This window comes from Leptidea sinapis, chromosome Z (assembly GCF_905404315.1).
Source record: "Leptidea sinapis chromosome Z, ilLepSina1.1, whole genome shotgun sequence".
Classification (NCBI taxonomy): Eukaryota; Metazoa; Arthropoda; class Insecta; order Lepidoptera; family Pieridae; genus Leptidea; species Leptidea sinapis.
In genome coordinates this window covers 25,526,714-25,548,292 of record NC_066312.1, presented here as the reverse complement: position 1 = coordinate 25,548,292, position 21,579 = coordinate 25,526,714, and the positions used below count along the sequence as shown (strand labels likewise).

The window sequence follows — 21,579 nt, the reverse complement described above, 5'->3', positions numbered from 1 at the left end:
CCAACTTGAGAGGTAGGATACTTTTTATTTCGATTTGAGACCCAAAATTTTTTTTTTTCAATATTTGTTTTGGCTGGACATATTTTCTATGAGATAATTTAGTGACGCACGGTTTGACAGTTCTGCTATGAAACAATTTCATTATAACAACAGGGAGCATATTTTACAACATAATAATTTTTGATGTTATACAATATTATTGAAAAATTCATATAAAACCGTCTTTTTTATTATCTACAGAACAACGTCTGTTGGATCAGCTAGTAGTTTATAATTTTAGGTAGGTACTATTGATGGAGATAATTAAATGGTTCTTTTTTACAATGGACTGCATTTTGCAATGCATAAATATTATACAAAATTAAAAATAATCTGCATGACATAATATATTTTGGTAACATTCATAGCTGTTTTTTTTTAATGTTTTTAAAACAAGATGTAATCAACCGTATATCGTGGGTACAATTTGTGTTAGAGACGGTTATTTAGTTATTAAAATGATACAGCTAGAGTCATCAATTAGAAACATGATTATATTTGTGTTGATAATATTACTAGCTTGCATTTGATAAATTTGTTTACGCAAGCTGCAGATGTCACGAATGACCTAATAAAATGATCAGTCGGTCTGATATTTATTGAGATTGTACCTATTGAATAATAACAATTGTGCGTCACGTTGATCCGGTGCTAGGTTCGAATGTAACATATGGATTTTATGATTAATTATTTTTTCAAAAAAACATACTGACAATTAGTATCTATAATATTCATTTATTTAAATTGTCCTTTTTAGCCAAGGTTTATCCAAGCTAACCACTGATATAAAACTACTAGTTTTTGGTTACCAAAATAAAATCAAGCTAGGCTAATTATGAAATCATAATGATAAATTTCATCGTTGGTATTTCCACAATTCAAAGTGCGTTTAGTCGGTTTGACTCTTTAGGTATCTAGACAGGTTATTTATTATATAGATACATACTTAATATTATACTCAAACGTTTAAGTATGAAGTAACATCCAATGGCAGTTGTTATGACTATTGTTATCAAGTTCGGCATGTTATAAAAACATAACTAAGTATTATTTCTACAATTCTTGTTAATCACTTGCGGTACTTTCCAACTATCAGCCTTTATCACTGACCTTTACTCTTGACTTTATACCGAAGTAATTACGATTAGTACAGTAGCTACTGTGTTAGGATATCTCATACGACACTTAAGAATATATTGTTTTAGGCTTTGTAAAATCAAAGTTAAATTTATTATCTACAGCAATATTTCTGAAATATTAGTATCTATCTCGTACCTACCTCTGACCTGGTGCTATCTATTACTCAAGATGCTCACCACCCATGTTCGGAGTTTCCCTGCGAGATCGAATCAGAAATGAGGAAATCAAATGTCGGTGACTTGGCACATAGCTCGACGGACAGATGGCCGTTGGGGAAGTAACGTCCTCGAAAGGCAACCACGTACCAAAAGACGTAGTGCTGGTAGTGCCCCCACAAGATGGACCGACGATCTGGTCAAGATCGCCGGAATAGGTTGGATGAGGGCAGCACAGGACCGATCTTTGGGGGAGGCCTTTGTCCAGCAGTGGACGTCTTCCGGCTGAAATGATGATGACAATGCTCAACACCTGGATTTTGATTGTCAAATAACTTGTACTCCATGTTCTTCCACGAACTACCCAACCGGGACATGAGCTTAGCGCTCGGTGTTTACAGGACGATACATGGCAACTTTCAATAAAGCTTGTACACGTTCCTTGAACGCCGGCAACGCTCTTGTATTCCTCTGATGTTGCAGGACAATGTGGGGGACAGTGATCACCTAACATCAGGTGACCCGTACTCGCGCTGGTTCTCCTCTTCCATAAAAATAAAATTACAAAATATGTGAGTGCACTCGTAAGTACTAGACAGCATACGAGTACATTCGGATTCTGGTTTACATCCGAGGCCAGAGTCCGTGAAGCATTTGTCTCCGAAATCAGTATTGTCATGTAACTACCTAATGTCAACAGAATTATTTCTGCTGGACTTTTATAATGTCTCTATAATAAATAACACATCATAAAACGGTCTTATAGACGAGTGCTGAAGCCTTTGAAAATGATTAAAAGATGAAACCGTAACCGAGGTAGGCTATGTGAAAAGAGTGCAAAATCAAAAGTTGTAGATCTTTTTACTATCTACAACTTTGCTATCAAATTATTTTCCATAGGTCTATAGATTGTATCCGAAATGGAGTATCGCCAGAAATCTATATAAGCCTTTTTTACCCTTAAACACATCCACTTTTCCTCTTTTCGACATAAGATTGACCCTAAATTATTTTTTGTTTTGTTATATTCTCTTTCATTTCCAATGGATTTCATTCTACTATTATTTTTTTGGTTTTAAAAATTATCGACGCTTCTCTATTAGCCTTACTCCGATACACACTGTTTAGATCATTCTGCACTCGTCTTCTTGAGAGTTTAGACGAGGATGTAACGTCTCCTTCTTTTGCGCAAGAATTGTATTATTTAATTCTATAAAATAACTGATAAGTTTTTATTTTTGTCTAACTTATATTATTATTCTTTGATAGGAGTTCACGTAATATGGATAGAACCACATTTGTCAAAATAAGTATGAGCTGCCTGATCTCATATATTTTTTATATAAATATATATAATTAATAATATAATATAATTGCTCATAAAATGCTCACAGAATACTTTTATTTATTTACGGTGTGTAGGGTGTTTGTTTTGAATTAATTCACATTTATTTTCTTGACTTACTCGTGTAAGGCATTGAATATTTGACGTTTGAGTATGTTTGTTGCATCACCTTACATATTATATCTATTGTGATTGAAATGATTTGTAAAACGATGAAAATGTAAATCTTGATTTAAAAGAGTGGCAATGAGTTTCTTGCTACTTCTTCTCATTAGCTCAACCCTTTACAAAGTAGCAGTAGATTCAATAAGAAACTTTTTTTTTTAGATTTATAAGTGTCATTTCCATAACCTACAATAATAAAGTGAGTAATGATAAAGTGATTTTGATTTGATTCATTCCTACTACGAGATGTAAGCTTACATCCTCACGTTTTAAACATTTTAAATCATTCAATATAATAGGATTTAAAGTATGAAATTGTCGTTTTATTGTAATAGTTGATTCGAATCGACATAGAACCTTCATGGTTTGAGATTTTAGAGTGAAATTTTTTTCACGTGGTACCTATGTAGTTCTTCGTTTAAAAATGTGCAACATTCGAATTTGTTGTTTTCTTTATTCAGCTTAGACAAGAAAGTTGGATAATTCGAAAATTCGAGTGATTTTTGAATACGAGTCTTTTCGCGGAACTAACGCGGACGAAAACAGCTCGCAATATCAATGTTGCATTTGGAGAGGGGACTGTTAATGAACGCACCGTGCGATTTTTTTTAAACGCTTTCGTGCCCGAAACTTTCATTTGAAGAACGAACCACGTGGAAGACCGCTCACACAGGTGATTAACAATGAATTGAAGGAGATGGTAGAAGCGGATCCGAGCCAAACTATTCAGGAATTAGCGACATGTGTTAACGTTACCTTGCCAACAATATTAATCATTTTCATCAAATCAATAACATTAAAAAATATGAAAAATGGGTGCCTCATTATTTTACTAATCTGCAGAAAGAAACGCGTGTTAAAACTGGTATTGTCTTGTTGAATGGATACAGAGATGAAGGAATATTTATTAGAAGTGGATCTTTACGATAACAGTAAGCGAAAAATGCAATAGCTGACCCCAGGTCAAACGCGGCGTTTGTGACAGTGTCCTAAAGCAAAGCTTACCAATAAAAAGGTAACTGTTTGGTGGTCTCAGTATGATGTTAATAACGTCATAAAAAGTTTTCTTCTCAGGAGGCAGTAGAAAATGCTTTCACAGTTTGTCGAATCTAGATCACCACAGTTCTACCACAAAGGCATTAATGACCTTCCTATAGATGGCAGCAATATATAGATAAAAAAGGTAATTATTTTGAATAAATAAAAGTAAATAAATATGTTAAATTAATAAAAACTAATTTCAATTTTTCGGTACAAATCGGCAATTTCATATTTTAACCCCTAATGATATTATTATAGTTCTCCAGTAGTGCTCCTGTGGCAGGGTTTGGAGTGGATGCTAAAATATAATTGCTCGTGGGCGTTGCTTGAGGTGAGATGTCATTAACTTGCATTTCAAAGATATCATGTGTTGCAACTGTATGTATGCTGAACTGTATATATGATTATGTAATAGATGATTTACGAGACTGGCAGTTTCTTTCAACTTTTAATTAAACTTTTTTTTTAATTTAATTATAACAGGGGGTCGTAGATAACAAAACGTATAATTTTGACATTCATAAGCATCGTTTATGAAATTTCATATAATTATAATTATGAAACAAATGCTTTTTCAATCGTAAGCAACTGAAATCTGAATCCGGATTAGTGAAGAAAACTCAAAAAGCCAATTTCGAATATTTATAATTAATAAAGCATAACTAATTTCTTAATAAAATAAAACTCAAATCATTTGACGTTTTTTTAAGATTAGGTGATAACACCTGGAGAAAGTAAGAGGAATCGCAGGTACTTTGCCTCCTGCTGTTTATTAAAAAGAAAGGAGACTACAAAATAACATACCAATCATTTATTTCATACTATAATATTATTAATCTCGATACAAGATAGATGTAAATATTAAGCAGGAGTATGAGTGTAGTACACAATATGCAGATGAGTTCGGCACTGGATTAAACAATGATAAAACTAGTATTGACACAACACATATAATTAATTAAACAGATACTGATTTAGTGTTTTATTTGTGCATTCTGGTTGGCTTGGTTTATGTTAGCGTTAACAGGAGGTTGACCCTGCACTTGGGGCTGTTGGAATTGACCCTGAGGTTGTTGAGCTTGTTGCTGTTGTAATTGACCCTGGGGTGGCTGACCCTGTTGTTGTTGGAATTGACCCTGAGGTTGACCTTGTTGCTGTTGGAATTGACCCTGAGGTTGACCTTGTTGCTGTTGGAATTGACCCTGAGTTTGTTGAGCTTGTTGCTGTTTTAATTGATCCTGGGGTGGTTGACCTTGTTGTTGTTGGAATTGACCCTGAGATGGTTGAGCTTGAGCTTGTTGCTGTTGGCCTTGTTGCGATTGGAACTGTGTCTGAGGTATTTGACCTTGTGCTTGGGCCTGTTGTGAGTGGTGTTGATCTTGCGAGGCTTGACCTTGTACTGGTGGTTGCTGACCCTGTTGTTGCGGTTGGAATTGTCCCTGTTGTTGATATTGTTGTTGTTGGTAATTACCCTGAGGAGGCTGTTGTGCTGGAGGTTGTTGACCTTGGTGTTGAGGTTGGCCCTGGGGATATTGTGGCATCTGATTTGGATGTTGTTGATAGCCTTGCTGACCAGGTGGGGCAAATTGTTGACCTTGATATTGTGCTTGTTGGTACGCTTGTTGCTGCTGCTGATGATAGGCCAATTTTTGTTGTTGATACTGATGAAGTTGACGTTCAGCTCCTGGTACCGGGCGGCCATGAGCGTCAACCTGGAAAACGATTATTATTTTATCTTTCCACAAACTGATTTTAATTTTTAGTGCCCATTTTTAAAGAATGTAATTTAATAGGCATTTATAACACCCTACAACTCAAACAGGAATTACTAACCAAAAAACAGCAAAAGAGTATCTATAGTGCGAGTTCCAGCGAGAAATTATTACGTACATATCAATACCTACAGATACCTATTGAACGAACAGACTTTCTACAGAAGGCGAAAAGTAACTTTGTCTAACTAGGACTTGTCAACCTTGAAAGTGATGTAAATCTCTAGTTAAATACGAACCAATCCACGTTGTTGTAAATATGCCAACTCTTCCAGCCTCCTACGTTCGTACTCAGCGTATTCTGCTTGAGAGTAGATTTGATTCTCATCAATCGATTTCCATCCTGCAACATATTAATTAAAATCAATCAAAAACAATTACATATTATCTGTTGCTTAATTCTTTATGTTCCTATCTTATAACATTTTATTTTACTATCTGCACTAACACGTCTAGATTGAGCCTTTTGCTGCTAGACAACGAATAAAAACAGCCAGATTTATTACTTTAGTGTGCGTGACAAGCTACCTCTTACACTCAAGATTCGAACGTCACTTTGTGTTAGTGTGCGCTCATTGTTCAAAATATAGGTCTGTCAACTGTCAACCTCAATTTTGTCATAGTCTATCTAGACGTATAGATGATCTAAGATTATTACCTTCGTCCTGGTTAAAGTTGGCGCGCTGCGTTTCGAGCATGAACTCCTGGAAGTCGATGAGGCCATCCCGGTTCTTGTCGTACTCCTTGAAGACGTGTTCCCTCATGCGCTCCATCTCCTCGGCGCGCTCATGCATATCCTTATTGGGCCCACCCGGCCCGTACACTTTGTCCAGCTCCTTTATAAACAACGCCTTCACTTCGTCGGCATCCCAAACACCGTTCCCGTCCACATCTACATATTACAATACCAACACACTTATACAATAAATTAATATTATAACTTATGTCGTGGTCGCAAAATATGGGCTTTATGAGGAAGCTCATCATCGCTCAGAGGGCAAAGGAGTGCTATGCTCGGTCTCCATGCGAGATCGATAGATAAATGAGGAGAACCCGAGAAGTAGAGGTGGTCGTTAAATCAATAAACTGTTTTTATTAACAGTTTTATATTCGTTAACGAATTAACTGTTTTTCTTCAACGAAAAAACCTGAACCTGAACATAATAAGCTAATAAATTCAATCAACGTCTTCGCCCGTAACTCGCAATAAATGAAGAATTTTAATGCCTCACGAAAACAGCTTAATTCAAAAGAGTTGACGAATTTGCGAACGATAACGTTGACTTGATATTATATTGACGAAATAAAAACCTAATAAAATCTAAATTATTAATAAATGCATTAACCGATTTTTCAAAACCCGTTGACGAATTAACAGTTTTTTCAACCTGTTGACCATTGACAAAAAACAGTTACATTAAATTAATTTAAAAACCTTCAATGACACACCTCTACCGAGAAGTTACCGAGCCCATGTGGTTGCGAAACTGAAATGGCAGAGGGCAGGGCTTCGAACGGCGACCACGTACCGGAAGATGTAGTATTGGTAGGCCTTCGAGTAGTTTGGATGAGGGCAGCGCAGGACCGATCCTCATCTAGAAGTTGCCTCTCTTTCTATCGTGTGACTCTAACGACTCTTCTGACGACGTTAGGGTTATCTTCTTTGAAAATTTCAATCTGAATAAAACACTTTTTAAATGATTAAAATGCGTGTTATTGTAACTGTGTTTTAAATGTATTTGTATCATTAAATTTTTGAGTAAGATTTACATTTTATTTATTAATTTAGTTCACCCGACATTTTGAGACCTTTCCGCATCACGTTTTCAGGTCGACTACTCTCTCGAAACGTGGACCGCCGTTTCACTTAGTAAAAAACATGAATAAGTGAATAATTTTAAACATTGTCTAATTTATATTATTAATGAAACTGAAACTACATTTATTGACTTCTTAATGTAAACTTTTAGATTTTTCACATCGGTTACAATAAAATAGCCTATTACTAATCCCCCAAGAAGACCCAAGTTTAAGCGTTCACCGCTAAAAAGTCTCCCTTTGTCGTATGTCCACAACTGCATATCACTCTTCTAACTACCACACCTTTTATCCACATACTAGGCTTCGATTTAACGATAGACGTTCAGTTCCGTGATACTTGGAAGGGAAGGCCAATTAAGCCTCTAAGAGCCTGGTGTACTAGCCTGGTGTACTCAATAATAAAACAGATCTTTGATCCTTCATGATGTATTTTGTTCGATAGGTGTTTGTTATGTTTTCATCAAACTATTTTAATTAACAGCAACTTTGTAGTTTTCGTCAGTGTGCTTCAGAATGTCGGTGACATAGTGAACTTGGCTGCATTTGGTGGAATAAAGGTGTACTGGTGATAACTGATTAGTCTACAAGAGCACAAAAGAATTAAGAATTTATTAATAACATCTACAAAGTGCTTTTATTAATACAAATTGAAAAATTAGGTTGATTAATTATAAATACTTTCATAAATACTTTCTTTTCTAATTGTAAATAAAAAAATAAAACTATTTTACGGCTACCTATATAGGTATTGCATATGCAATACTCTCATCAGTGTTTTTAGTATACATGAAAAATTAATTAATTAATTAATCTCGCATATATAGGACGACCCGTATAAAGCGAATTTAATAACTGTTAAAAATGTATATTTTCTTTGTGCTTTGGGTAAATTCACAACAAAAACCGACGCTACGGCAACCAAGTATGGTACGTTACTTAGTCGGAATTTATTTGTAACTTATTCACCTACCACCTTGGATTTAAAAGATGTTATTACATGCTTGGTATTAAGACAAGACTATACTAATTTTATTTCTAAAAATAAAACAACACTAAAATGTAAGTACATACATAATAAAATCCAAAATGCGTGCAACTAAGCCAAAAGTACAAATAAATTATAATATGAGTGGACCAAATAAAAAGTGAAGTGTGAAGTGTTGCGTCAGATGTGTTTGTATGAAACGGTTTGAATTGAACGAACACAAAAACGAACAAACGTATGTTTTGTTTACAAAGTATTTATAAGACCGTAAAGTAAACATAAAATTACTTTATTAAATACATTATTTGTATTTGACAATATCTTCAATTACTTTCATGTACATACTCCGAAACCATACCAATAGGTACGACTTAATAAGTATTGTGGAGTGGAGATATTATAATTTAGGAAAAATTATTTAAAAAGGAAACCGTCATAAGTGCTTCAAACTGTAAAATAACAATTCTTTGTTAGAATTACATTAAATTAATTAAAGTGACAAAAATTAAAATTTGATAATTTAAGTAATTTAAACGTATCGACATCTTAGTCTGGTTTTTATTGAACCAGCCTGGGCTCTATATACAATACAATCTAATCTTCGAATAAAAATATCTTAACGCGCCTAAAAAAGTTTTCACCTTATATGAATAAATGTTGATTAAAACGTGAAAGCAAAAGTTACGTGCCGGAACCAAATTGTAGGCGTTTCCCCCCATTAACAAATTAGGGAGGGGGGAGGGTAGACTTTTATTTTGGTTTTTCTTGAAAACTGTGTATTACGTTGTAATAAGAGTGGTAGCACTATAATCGTGGACCAAAGCTCTATCAACTACAATTCATTAAAATTGGTTAGGTTAAGTTAACAATTAAATTTCATTCAATGATGTCTTTTTTCTCTCTAATCCGATAATCGGACGACTAATTAAATTCATTCGTCCAGTTGCCGGACGAATAGCAACAGCCTAATAATAAATTGTTTGTCCAGTACCCGTATTGATAATTATAAATTGTTCGTACGGTAACCGTATTAATAATTATAAATTGTTCGTACAGTACCCGTATTAATAGACTCAGCCTATTTTTTATCTCCCCTAAAATTTTCTTTTTAGCGTAAAATAATGAAACAGCAATATGTTTCACAACACGTCTGACGCAACCATAAACAACAAACAAACAACATAGAAAGCACGCCGTGGACCTTACCATGCATCATGAAAAACACCTTTGGGTCGAAATCGCTTTCGTCCATTTTGTCGACACTTTTCCACAACTCTAACAAGTGATTTCTCGTCGCGGGGTGATGCAGCTGCCACAGACAACATATAATACAATTAATATCTCTATCGAACCACCGACACTCACCGTGCATCATGAAGAATGCTTTCGGATCAAACTGTTGATCCATATGATCCTGTTTCTCCCAAACCTCCTCGAGTTGTTGCTTAGAGCCAGGGTGGTGAATCTGTATCGTTGCAATGTTTCGTTATGATAAAAATGGCAACTCAACAAATATAAACAAAATGTACAATAACTCTAAATTAAAACTCTAAATTATTATCTTTAGAATTTACAAACTGAAATCTTTTGGACCCAATCTGAACTTTTTTTTATGAAAATAAGGGATGTGACGAGCAGGACGTTCAGCTGCTGATAATTGGTACGCCCTACCCATAACAATGCAGTGCCGGTCAGAATTCTTGGAAAATCCAAAAATTCTGAGCGGCACTACATTTGAGCGCGTCACCTTGAGACATAAGACGTTAAGTCTCATTTGCCCAGTAATTTTACTAGCTACGGCGCCCTTCAGACCGAAACACAGAATGTTTACACATTTCTGCTTCACGGCAGAAATAGGCGCCGTTGTGGTACCCATAATCTAGCCGGCATCCTGTGCAAAGGCGCCTCCCACTGGTAAGCTTATTTGGTAGTAGTTCATTAATGTTTTATTAAGATTATATTAATTTTAAATTAACATTAACAGTGTTTGCTGTAGGCACACTAACCCATCGAATAAATCTGTATCATTTAGAATAAAATAAATGTCTCTAAATAAAAATTAAGGCTTATTGAAACCCCTTTTACCCCATTAATACATAAAAGGCGCAAAATGTAGGTACAACAAGTCTATACTACTACATAAGCGCCACATAACTTTTTTTTTAATTTTAGATAATATAAGTACGTCAATTAAGCGAAATTCTAGTTTTTATAAAAAAATTCTAGAATCCAATAGAATTCATGGGTAACAACATAAATATTACATTGTTTGGTGGTGAAACCGAAAAACATAACGCGCTGCATATTCTTTAGTATTTCTGTTAATAATGTTCATCTATAAAATATATTTTAATCGTGCAGCCCTTTGAAATATTTGGAATAATATATTCATAAACGTGACAATAGACCAGATGATAGATATTATTTATGAATATTTCATGCTAGTTCCTTCAAATATCGCCGCAACTCCACAATGCCGAATACAATAACAGATAATAATAAATTAAATACGAAATATTTCAAATAAACATAGACGACACGAATATGTCCCCGATATGAACGATTTCGTGGTCACGTCGATTGGCGCAGCCGATAAGAACTCGAGAAAAAAAAAACGTTGCAAATGAAACAATTCAACCTTATCAAAGTGGGTTGTAAGCGAATGCGAATAATAACCCTACAGTTGAGTGAACTAATAGGTTCTGTTGCGATCCACCTGATTCAAGGATAAATCAAAACTCATGGAGAACTTCTATCTCACTGGCCTAGTAGTAATTACTAATAATGGCTCGCAGATGGAAAAAAAATATTTGTTGTCTTATTCTCCTTATAAAATATAATATCGTATCATTTGTCCATTTTATTAAAAGTTTTTTGACAGCTTGACGACTCACAAGTTATAGTGATGTTCTAAATTTAATAATTTATTGCTCCTACAGGGTGAGCACCAATACACTTTCTTAATAACTAAGTCAGATATATTTTTAGGTGACAACCCAATTATAGGTGCAAACCAAAATCAAGTTACAAAAGGGACATTAACATACGTTTAAGCAGATTAATAATAAAAATATTACAAATAAAATGTAAAGGACGTAAAAATCGATATTCCTTTGTTATTTTGTAAAAAATATAACATTTCTTTTCGTGTTTATTTAATATTAAAATAAACATTATAATCGTAGAAATTATACATATGAAAGTTCTCAAAAAATTTTAAATAAAACACATGAAATTATCACTACATACTACGCGAAAATGGAGAAAATGTGGACTATTCAATGTAAAAAATATAATATTCAAAATCAAAAGGAAACCAGAACGGTATTTGATCGATGAAATGGCAGCAGAATATTTTCAAATCGTCCTTAGGATTCCTCCATATATATCATAGCCAATACAACGCCATAGGGCTCATATGGGCACAAGTAAAAGGGCATGCTGCAAAAACAATACAAACCCACCTTTCACAGCGAATGTTGAAAGAGAACTGGGCAAGTTTGGTGGAGAGAACTAAGAGTCATAATGTCTGATTGGGACCGTGACATTGCATTTGATAACTTATGCACACAAGAGCTAATCATTAATATTGGCTGGATGATCTTGTTACCAGGAGGTCTGCTTGATGTGTTTTTTATAATTATTATTTCCTTTAAAGTTAAAGTTATTATATATTTTATTTTATGAAATGCTCACATAATGCCTCTATTTATTTACGGTATGTGTGGATTGATGCATCTACTATACTCAATAACTCTTGTGTTTATAAGTATTAATTTAATTTTTTTTTTTCTTTTTTTTACTTACCCGTGTAAGCCTTTCAGTTTTTGACATTTGAGTATTTTTGTTGCGTCACTTTGCATATATTGTAATTGAAATGATTTGTAAAACAAATAAAAATATAAATCTTGACTTAAAAGATTGGCAATGAGTTTCTTGCTACTTCTTCTCATTAGCTCAACCCTTTACGCAGTAGTGGTAAATTCAATAAGAAACAATTTTTGTTTTTTAATTTGACACGAATAAAGTGTTTTTAAATTTGAATATTACCGAAGTGTCCTCATGGGACGAATCTAGTATAAATGATGATTGATTCTGACGACTCATGTTCATAAATGAAATTAAACTATTTTAGTTTTTTTTATATGTATACTCTAATACTAAAAAGAAAATAAAATTTACATAATGTTTAAATAATGTTAATATTTTAATTTATTGGTTTCAACAATTTGCATATTATCATTTATTTCTACCGATTATTTGTTAACTGTTACACAATCGTAGTAATCGTTATGTGTGGCACATCACTAAGGGGGTGGTTCCGTCCATGCAGTACAATATTATTTGTATGATATTAGAGCTTCAACAATACGAAACTTCATGGGTGTGAGCTGTTAAAAACTATTAATAAAATGGATAAAGTATAGGTGATGTCTCCACACAAATGTTTTCTTCAATTTCCTTCTTATTTAAAGCTGCCAGAGTAGCAGTTGTTCCTACAATTGCACTTGCAAACTTAGATTATATGGGCAATTCGCTAATAATGAACTAACGAGTTACAGCGAAGCCGTGATTTAGAAAGTGTTTGTTACAACCCGTGACGCGCGAGTATAACAAGTCTGCGGATGAAATGACATGCATCAGTTAACGTATCAGAAATATGTCATGTAACACCATGACTCATATTATGGTATGCTTAAAACGCTCACCGGTTTATGGTGTTTCTTTGCTTCCTCTTCTGCTTTCATTTTCTCCATGTACTCCTTCTTCTTCGCTTCATCCAACGCTTCTAACTTCTGGTGCTTTTCAAACTCTTTTTGCATTTCGTACTCCTGAAAATATTATTTTTCTGTTAATTTTATTGTATTTTTTTACGGTCTGGGATGTAAAGTCGGAGTTGATAAGTCGTTGTACAACGATTTCAGAAGAGGGAATCTATACAAGCCCAACCCAACCGTCTCCGCATTACCAAATTGTGGGCTGGTAGACAGCCAGGTCGGAGATGTTCTGTATGTTAATAACCACATTGAGGAATTTGCTAGAAACTGCGACAAATATTACGCTAACACGAGAAGCAAACATAAACTTGTTATGCCTGAGACTTTATTAAGTCAAGTTAATAAGTCTTTTAACTTAAGTTACAACATATTATGCTTTAACGACATGATCTCAGAAGATGTACTAAACAAATGTGTTGTGAAATTTAAGAGAATTGTTGAAAACGTTTGTGTAGTAAATGTTATTATAACATAAATGAATTTCTTAATGATACCACAGACTTGGAATCGAGCGAACACCCTCGGGCTATCTAAATAATGTTTATTGTACAATATTACACTGTAATCCATATTTTTATATAAAAAAATCCGCTGAGTTACTTGCCCGGTCTTCTCAAGCTGAGGCACACTTTTTTGAGGGGGTGGTAGCTTTCGACTTTCATTAAATGATATAACATCCTATTTTGAATTAACATATTTGAATTTGAGTTAGGTTTTTTAAATGCAATATTGAATGGTCCCCCACTCCTGTGTGGAGGACACACACAGGAGTCTTGGAAATTTTTAAAATTATACACATACACAGAAACTTAATAATGACCATTTTATTCGGTCGAGAATAAGGATTTGGCGAGAACTATTTTACTGCTTTTTAGTTGCTTCTCTTTAATTATATATATTGTAATTGAAATGATTCGTAAAACGATGAAGCTGTAAGTGATGATATTTTAGAGTGGCAGTGCTACTTCTTCTCATTAAAGCTCGACGTTTCCAAAAGTGGTGGTAAATGTAAAAAGAAAACTTTTGACATTCATAAGTGTCATTTCCTTGACCCACATGATTAAAGTGATTTTGATTTGATTTGATTACTACTCTGAAGTACTATATTATTACACTATTACTTACTAAGCTATGTAAGTAAACTGTCTAGGTCCTCAAAAGTAGGTCACGTGGATAAATGACAGACCAGAAAATAAACTAACCTTAAACTGTTCCTTTCTCTGCTTATCGGCTACTTCAAGGTCCGCTGTGGTTTTCTTGATCAACTTTTTCAGATCTTCAATTTCGAAAGTGTGTGGGTTCTGGTGATCCAAATGGTCACTGGAGGCCACTTTACCTTCATGTTCCAGATTATTCTCCAGCTCAAATTGCTATAACAAATAAATTTATCTATTATTTCTGCTCTGAAAGCATGAACTGACAGCATGAGTCATTTGTGACCTTCAGTGAGGTGGACCTCGTGGAAATGAAGTTTTAAGCCAGTGCTTCTTTGCATAAGGATGCCGGCTAGATTATGGGTACATGAAGCAGTAATGTGTTAGCATTATTGTGTTTCGGTTCGAACGGCGCCGTAGCTAGAGAAGTTACTGGGCAAACGAGACTTAACATCTTGTGTCTCAAGGAGACAAGCGCAATTGTGGTGCCGATCAAAACTTTTGGGATTTTCAAGAATCCTGAGTGGTACTACATTGTAATGGGCAGGGCGTATCAATTACCATCAGATGAACGTACTGCTCGTCTCGTCCCTTATTGTCATAAAAAAAAGTGATAATTGCCCACCATTCTGACACTAACGTCGCTACCGCCCTTTTCTGTAGGTACCCCAGCATTGGATACCTATTGAACCTATAAATATAATTAGGACAGTTAGAAATTTTAATTATTTTACCTTGGTGGCAAGATGCCGAAGCCTTTCCAACTCACGACGTTTGATTTCATCCAATTTACTCCGGACATTATGATTCACAAAGTCCAATTGCTCCGCTATTCTGCCCGTCTGCAAATAAATACTACTGTCCTATTATCATTGCAATGGTTTAATATGTGTAATATTGAGTTTATTTTTGAGACTCATATAACATACAATTATAATCAATTATGAAGGAATTTACTCCAACAGGGGACTCACTTAACACCAGGTGACCCATAGGCTCGGTTGTCCTCCTCTTCCATAAAAAATAAATAATAGTAACAATAACATTCTTAATATGAAAAGCAAGTAGCTGCACGTAACATGACTGAGTAACATTTAACAGAAACTCTTACCCTGATATCATCTTCATCAGCTTTTTCCAACCGTTCATTAAATTCAGGATCACTCTCCAGGGCTTGCACCACCTCCTTCAAATAGCGATGGTATTCCATATACTCTTCCTATTGACAGAAAACATTTATCTCCATGTAGTTATTTATCTTGCAGAATTTAATACAGTTACTAATAGTAATTTATAGCGACAAGTAAATTAAATGTATTTCAGTTCAAACTTTTAACTGCTAGGTTGCAGAAAACATCTATAAACTTAATGTTTCATTAAATAAAATACGATCACTTTCTGTTTCATTTTGACAGTCAACGGTAGCATGTGATTTAATGAAACATTAACTCTAAGAATGCTTTCTGCAAATACCGGTAAATCCCATTTGTTTAATAAGAATTTAGAAAACAATACTTAAATATAATGTGTTCATTTAATTGGTCATTGTTAGTGGGCATTTTTGTTAACTGCCGTGTATTAAGTACTTGTTGCAACACCAGATTGATTAGACTATCAATAACGAAAGTACAAAGCATTGAGTGGTATACATTAATTAGCCCATGATGCATGTTTTTTTAATATTCGCTAGCTTAGCCCGGCCATGCTACACTGTGGCTATTATTTTGACTTCATGTTTAACAGTCAGTTGCTATAACATTTGCGCAAACCCGATGTTTAATATAAAGGGTGGCGCAATAGAACGTGCATATTGCGTCCTTATTTTTCTTGGGGAATAAAGCGCGCGGGCGGGGTCTAGTATGTTTAGTGGAACTCGTGGAGTTCTAGTCGCCAGTCGTAGATTAAAACACATTCATGAATGTTATTAGTATCTATTTAGTACAAATTTACTAAACAATGGCGACTCTACATCTAAAGCTGTTGGGTGTATGGAAGAATGAAGACTGTCTAACAGATAATCTCTGGAATAGGGTAACAAAGCATCCTCGCAAAACTTCCATCATTTGGGCTTCCCGAGAGCTTATGCAAGTGGACCTCCAGCTTCCTCACTGGGCGCAGCATACAGGTCGTTATCGACGGTTATTGCTCGAATCCCAAGCCCGTGAACGCTGGAGTGCCCCAAGGCTGTTTCTTCTGCATATCAATGATATGTTGGACACCGCCAACATGCATTGCTATGCAGACGACAGCACTGGTGATGCCGTATACACGGGCCATGCAGGACTCTCTCGGGAAAACGTCGACCAGTGCCGGGAGAAACTTGTGTCTTCTATCGAGTCCTCTCTCGAGAAGGTCGCGGAATGGGGTAAGTTGAACCTTGTCCAATTTAACCCCCAGAAGACTCAAGTTTGCGCGTTTACCACTAAAAAAACCCCATTTGCCGTATCACCGCTCTTCGAGAACACTTCCCTTAAAGCCTCGCCTAGTATCGGAATACTGGGTCTCGAAATCTCGAGCAATTGCCAATTCCGTGGCCATCTGGAGGGCAAAGCCAAACTGGCTTCAAAGAAACTGGGCGTCATAAATAGAGCACGGCAATACTTCAGGCCGGCCCACATTCTAGCGCTCTACAAAGCGCAGGGCCGGCCTCACATGGAGTATTGCTGTCATCTCTGGTCTGGCGCACCCCAGTATCAGCTCGATCCATTTGACCGCGTGCAACGCAGAGCAGCTCGAATTGTCGGGGACCCAGTACTCTGTGAACGGCTGGATCAATTAGCGTTGCGTAGAGACGTCGCTTCATTTTCCTCGTACCACGAAGCTGTGGAATGGGCTTCCTTGTGCGGTGTTTCCGGGACGATACGACATGGGTACCTTCAAGAAAAGCGCGTACACCTTCCTTAAAGGCCGGCAACGCTCTTGTGATTCGGACTATGCACAATGCTGACCAGTCTGGTGTAAATGAATTAAGAATTTACACAGACGCCTCGAAAATGGCTACTGGAACTGGTGCTGGCATCTTCTCACAGGAACTGAACATACACAATTCCATACCCTTACCCCGACGAGTGTCACCAAACCCTTGAACAAGTTGCCCCTGATAACCGGGTAACTCTGCAATGGATCAAGGGACATAGCGGTTTGTTGGGAAATGATGCAGCTGATGAGCTTGCAAGGCGGGCATCGGCAAATCTAGTGACTGTTCCATTGGCACTTCTGCCACTGCCCTTCAGCCAAATGCGCTCATGGATACGCTCTAAGCTGTAGACGGTCGAAGGAGGCGATACCTGCACTATCGTCCAAACTGACACGTAGACTTATCAGCCTCAACAGACATGACATCTGTATAATGGTGGGCACCCTAACGGGTCACACATCACTAAACAAACACCTCTTCACAATCGCCGTAACGGACAGTCCTAAGTCTGAGGCTGTCTGGCCGAAGACGAAACGGTCGCTCACGTAATCCTGGAATGTGCGGGGGTGGCTAACCAACGGGCAAAAACCTTAACCAATACGAGGTCGCTCCAGGAAGTCTGCGAACACCCCAGGCATGTTCTGAACTTCTGGAAGGAGCTGGGCTGGTTGGCACGCGTTACTGCACGCAAAATGGACCCATGCACTAGCAAGACCACTAGGTCTAATTGCGGAAACAGGAGCCCCTATACCATACCATAGTACAAATTTAATTAAAATATGGATAAAGCATTTCGAAGAGACCTCTAAGAGATACTATAGAGATAGAGAATCTAGATACTCGGAAGAGACCGACGGCTTTACACTTGTCTACTACGAATTTTGACGTTGGGTCTTAAACTGCATCCTTATTGCTGCAATTAACGCAGCAATTGAAGGAGGCCGGCTTCGGAGCAAGGTTGGCATTTGCTGAAGAGGCTCAATTTCATATAAATTTAAGGGTTCGTAAAACGTCAAAATTGTCGTTATTGGAGCAGTGAAAACCGTAAGAAAATAACGAAGCACCTAAAACCTCCCCAGAACTTTTGAGGCCAAGAATAGCGGAGACAAGAACTTGGTTCCAACAAGATGGAGCTCCCAGCCACACATCAAATGACTCCATGGCGTTTTGAAACAGATATTCCCAGCAAGCCTCTTATTTTTTATAAGCAATTACCACTGCAACCCACAAGCACTGCATTTGTAATGTTCCTTAGCAAATCGCTTGAGGCAATTAAACATACCAATAACACAATATAACTACTGATCAAGAAAATCGCATGGCAGGACTTAAAACATGACATGACAGGTTCCAATTTTTAACAGACAATGCATAGATAATATTCATATACTTTATTACATTTAGGTTAAGAAATTTGCCCTGCATTAAATCATTAAGTTAGTTAATTTATTCTGTGTTAAATTAATGTAAGATGAAGGATGGTATTAATGGGTCATTACAAACTGCGACAATCATAATGTCAATATGTGGAACAAACATAAACTTTTTATACTTACTACTTGGTTAAGTCGAGTTAGTAAGTTTTTTATTGGGTGATGTATATTCCTTTACAACATGATCCCAGAAAATGTACAAAAAAATTTGATACCAAATTCAAAAGAATTGTTATAAAAATTGTAATGTGTATAAATGATTTTCTTTATAGACTGGGAATGGAGTGAACATGCTCAGGTTTTAATAATTATAGATACTACATGTATTTTAACTAAATTAAGAAAAAAAAAGTTAACTGAGTTTCTTGTGCCCCTTTTTCTCAGGTCTGTGGCATACTATTCCATTTTTTGTCATTCAAAAAGTGATTTTAAATTGTATTTTTTATACAAATCTTTGAATTTGAATTTTATTTTGATCTTAATTGAATTCATATTTAAAACCTTTTATATTTAATATTATCATAGTTGTACAGAAAAGTTTTAGGTGGCCGTTTTTTGGCAAATGGGTTTAGTTGAATAATATCCATAGTAATATACATATTTGATGGATAGCAACTACTTCATAATTTAAATAATATACACACACATAATATATCTTCAATCTTAAAAAATTAAACAGCATTAGCTTACCAAGTCATCTTTGATCTCACTGTCTTCTTTTGCCTTCTCATTAACTGGTGGTGCATATGAACAATGGAGAATTGCTATAAGTAGCATCAAATATAGAATAGGTCTCATTCTGTTATCTGCAAAGCAATGTAACTAGTTAAATTTCTTTTGTAACAATCTTAGGTATCTTTTTTATGGTAGAGGACAAACAAATGTTCAGGTCATCTGCTGCTAAGTGATCAACACCACACATTCACATTACCCTACAACACTAGAAGAATCACAGCAGTTTGGTTGTAGAAATATATTAAAATCACAGAGATTTTATGTAAAAAATGACCACAAGTCCATCAGTTCCAAATAATATAAAAATAAAATTTTGAGTGGAGGAATGTTACATCACTGACTGATCATTGAAAAATATCAAGATTTTACTATAAATTTTAAAGGGTAGTATTGTAGCTACTTGTACTTTCTATTTACCTTGTAAATGTACATATGCGTTATATGTTATATAGTTGCTATACACCTCATTTGGTTCGGATTTCGACTATTGTAGTACTATCAACTACCTATGTCAAAAATTTACTAAGTAAAACGATAATGCATTAACTTAACAGTACTTCCCAATTCCTAAGAATAATGCTATGAAGTTAATATGTAGGTAAGACCGTCCAACGTAGGTAATTATTCACAAAAGTCAATACATAGGTAAGTAGGTACCTACTTTACTAGCAGAACTGAGTTCTGACGTGTACTTATTATAATAAAATTTGTAGGTATTGTTTTTTTTTTTGGGATTTTATGACCTGGTAACTAAGACCTTTAAGTCTTTAATGTAGGTATAGAGTTGTAGATATTACAAAGAATACATTTACTCTAACATTCTACCACAGAGTAGGGATGGATACCTAAATAGTTATTATATTATTTTGTGAAAAATAATTTTACTTGCACCTTGGCTTCATACACAGAACGGAAAAAACTAGTACAAGTGGTATCAAATTATTAAAGTGAAACTTTTATTACACCGTCTCAAACATGTTCGTCTGTGTGTTGCATGACGCGTGACGGTCGGGCGGTGCCTATAGTTCGCAGCACCTGACCGTGTTGTGTATAGACTATTACTCATTTGTTTCAGTGCTCCACGCTATTTTGTTTGTTTTTGTCAGTGTTTAATGTAATCCTTTTCAATCATTATTTAAAGTGAAACTTTTATCACATCGTCTTAAACTTTTTCGTCTGTGTGTCGCGTGACGGTCGGGCGGCGTCTATAGTTCGCAGCAGCTGACCGTGTAGTGTATAGACTATTGAATTAAACCCTTATAAAATATTGTTTTCAGTTTTTTAATATGTGTATATAATCTAAATAATTGTTAAGTATTATGTATGTCGTACTCGCCCTGATTAAAAATATTTATTGAAAAGTATTGGAAATCAGTCACCCCATGTAAACTGTATATCTGTATATACATTAGTAAATTGAAGTATTCAAATTTCATCATTTTTAATTCTTTTCAATCAATATTTTTATTCCAGGTTTAGGAGTTCAATAAAAATATTAGCCGGAGACTTAGTCTAATATACTATATTATTTTCCATTATCATTCCAATTTTCCAAGTATAAAATTGAGATTGATTAAGCGATTTTTATACACTTAATGGCATATTATTCCAAAAATTTTTAGTTAAATGTCTATAATGTGAAAAAAGTTTCACTTTTACCGTGGTTTCATAAAACCACACATCCATTTTTACTATGGAATCCGATGACACCAAACTCACACATTATTTTATCTATTAAATATGTAACACTTAATTCCGGCTCTATGATACTAAAATGAATTATTTTATAATATTGATTAAAATAATACTGGATTTAAAAACCTATAATTTAATTTAAAGTGCCGGCATAGAATATATACTTTGTCTCTACCTTTTTTTACCAGCTAGTTCTAGATATTATATTTCAAATCAAAATAATGATTTTGTTTGGGTAAGAATTCTAATTTCAAATTAATTTTATTTTAAAAACATGGAATTCTTTTTCCAAAAGTAGTCATTTGTTTATTGATTAGTGTTACATTTTCATCGGATTTCAATATTTTTCGTCATCATGGATACGTTAAGAATTCGAGTAATTTTGATGATATTATGAGTACCGT

General features: G+C 35.2%; 1 protein-coding gene across 3 annotated transcripts; it reads right to left on the bottom strand.

The window, feature by feature from the left end:
- Window positions 1–4,681: 4,681 nt before the first annotated feature.
- On the bottom strand, window positions 4,682–20,156 carry LOC126978463 (nucleobindin-2). 3 transcript variants are annotated; one of them, XM_050827278.1, is made up of 11 exons: window positions 19,898–20,156; window positions 19,436–19,551; window positions 15,507–15,614; window positions 15,130–15,237; window positions 14,444–14,611; window positions 13,173–13,295; window positions 9,670–9,772; window positions 6,316–6,549; window positions 5,897–6,000; window positions 5,093–5,597; window positions 4,682–5,059 (listed from the first exon to the last, which is right to left on the bottom strand). In XM_050827278.1, the coding sequence occupies exons 2-11, from the start codon at window positions 19,541–19,543 to the stop codon at window positions 4,860–4,862; spliced, it is 1,761 nt and encodes a 586-aa protein (XP_050683235.1). In that variant the 5' UTR covers window positions 19,544–19,551; window positions 19,898–20,156; the 3' UTR covers window positions 4,682–4,859. The 3 variants fall into 3 exon arrangements, with proteins under 3 accessions (XP_050683235.1, XP_050683233.1, XP_050683234.1); XM_050827276.1 differs by having other exon boundaries at window positions 4,682–5,597; XM_050827277.1 differs by lacking the exon at window positions 9,670–9,772 and adding an exon at window positions 9,829–9,928 and having other exon boundaries at window positions 4,682–5,597; window positions 19,898–20,155.
- Window positions 20,157–21,579: the final 1,423 nt, after the last annotated feature.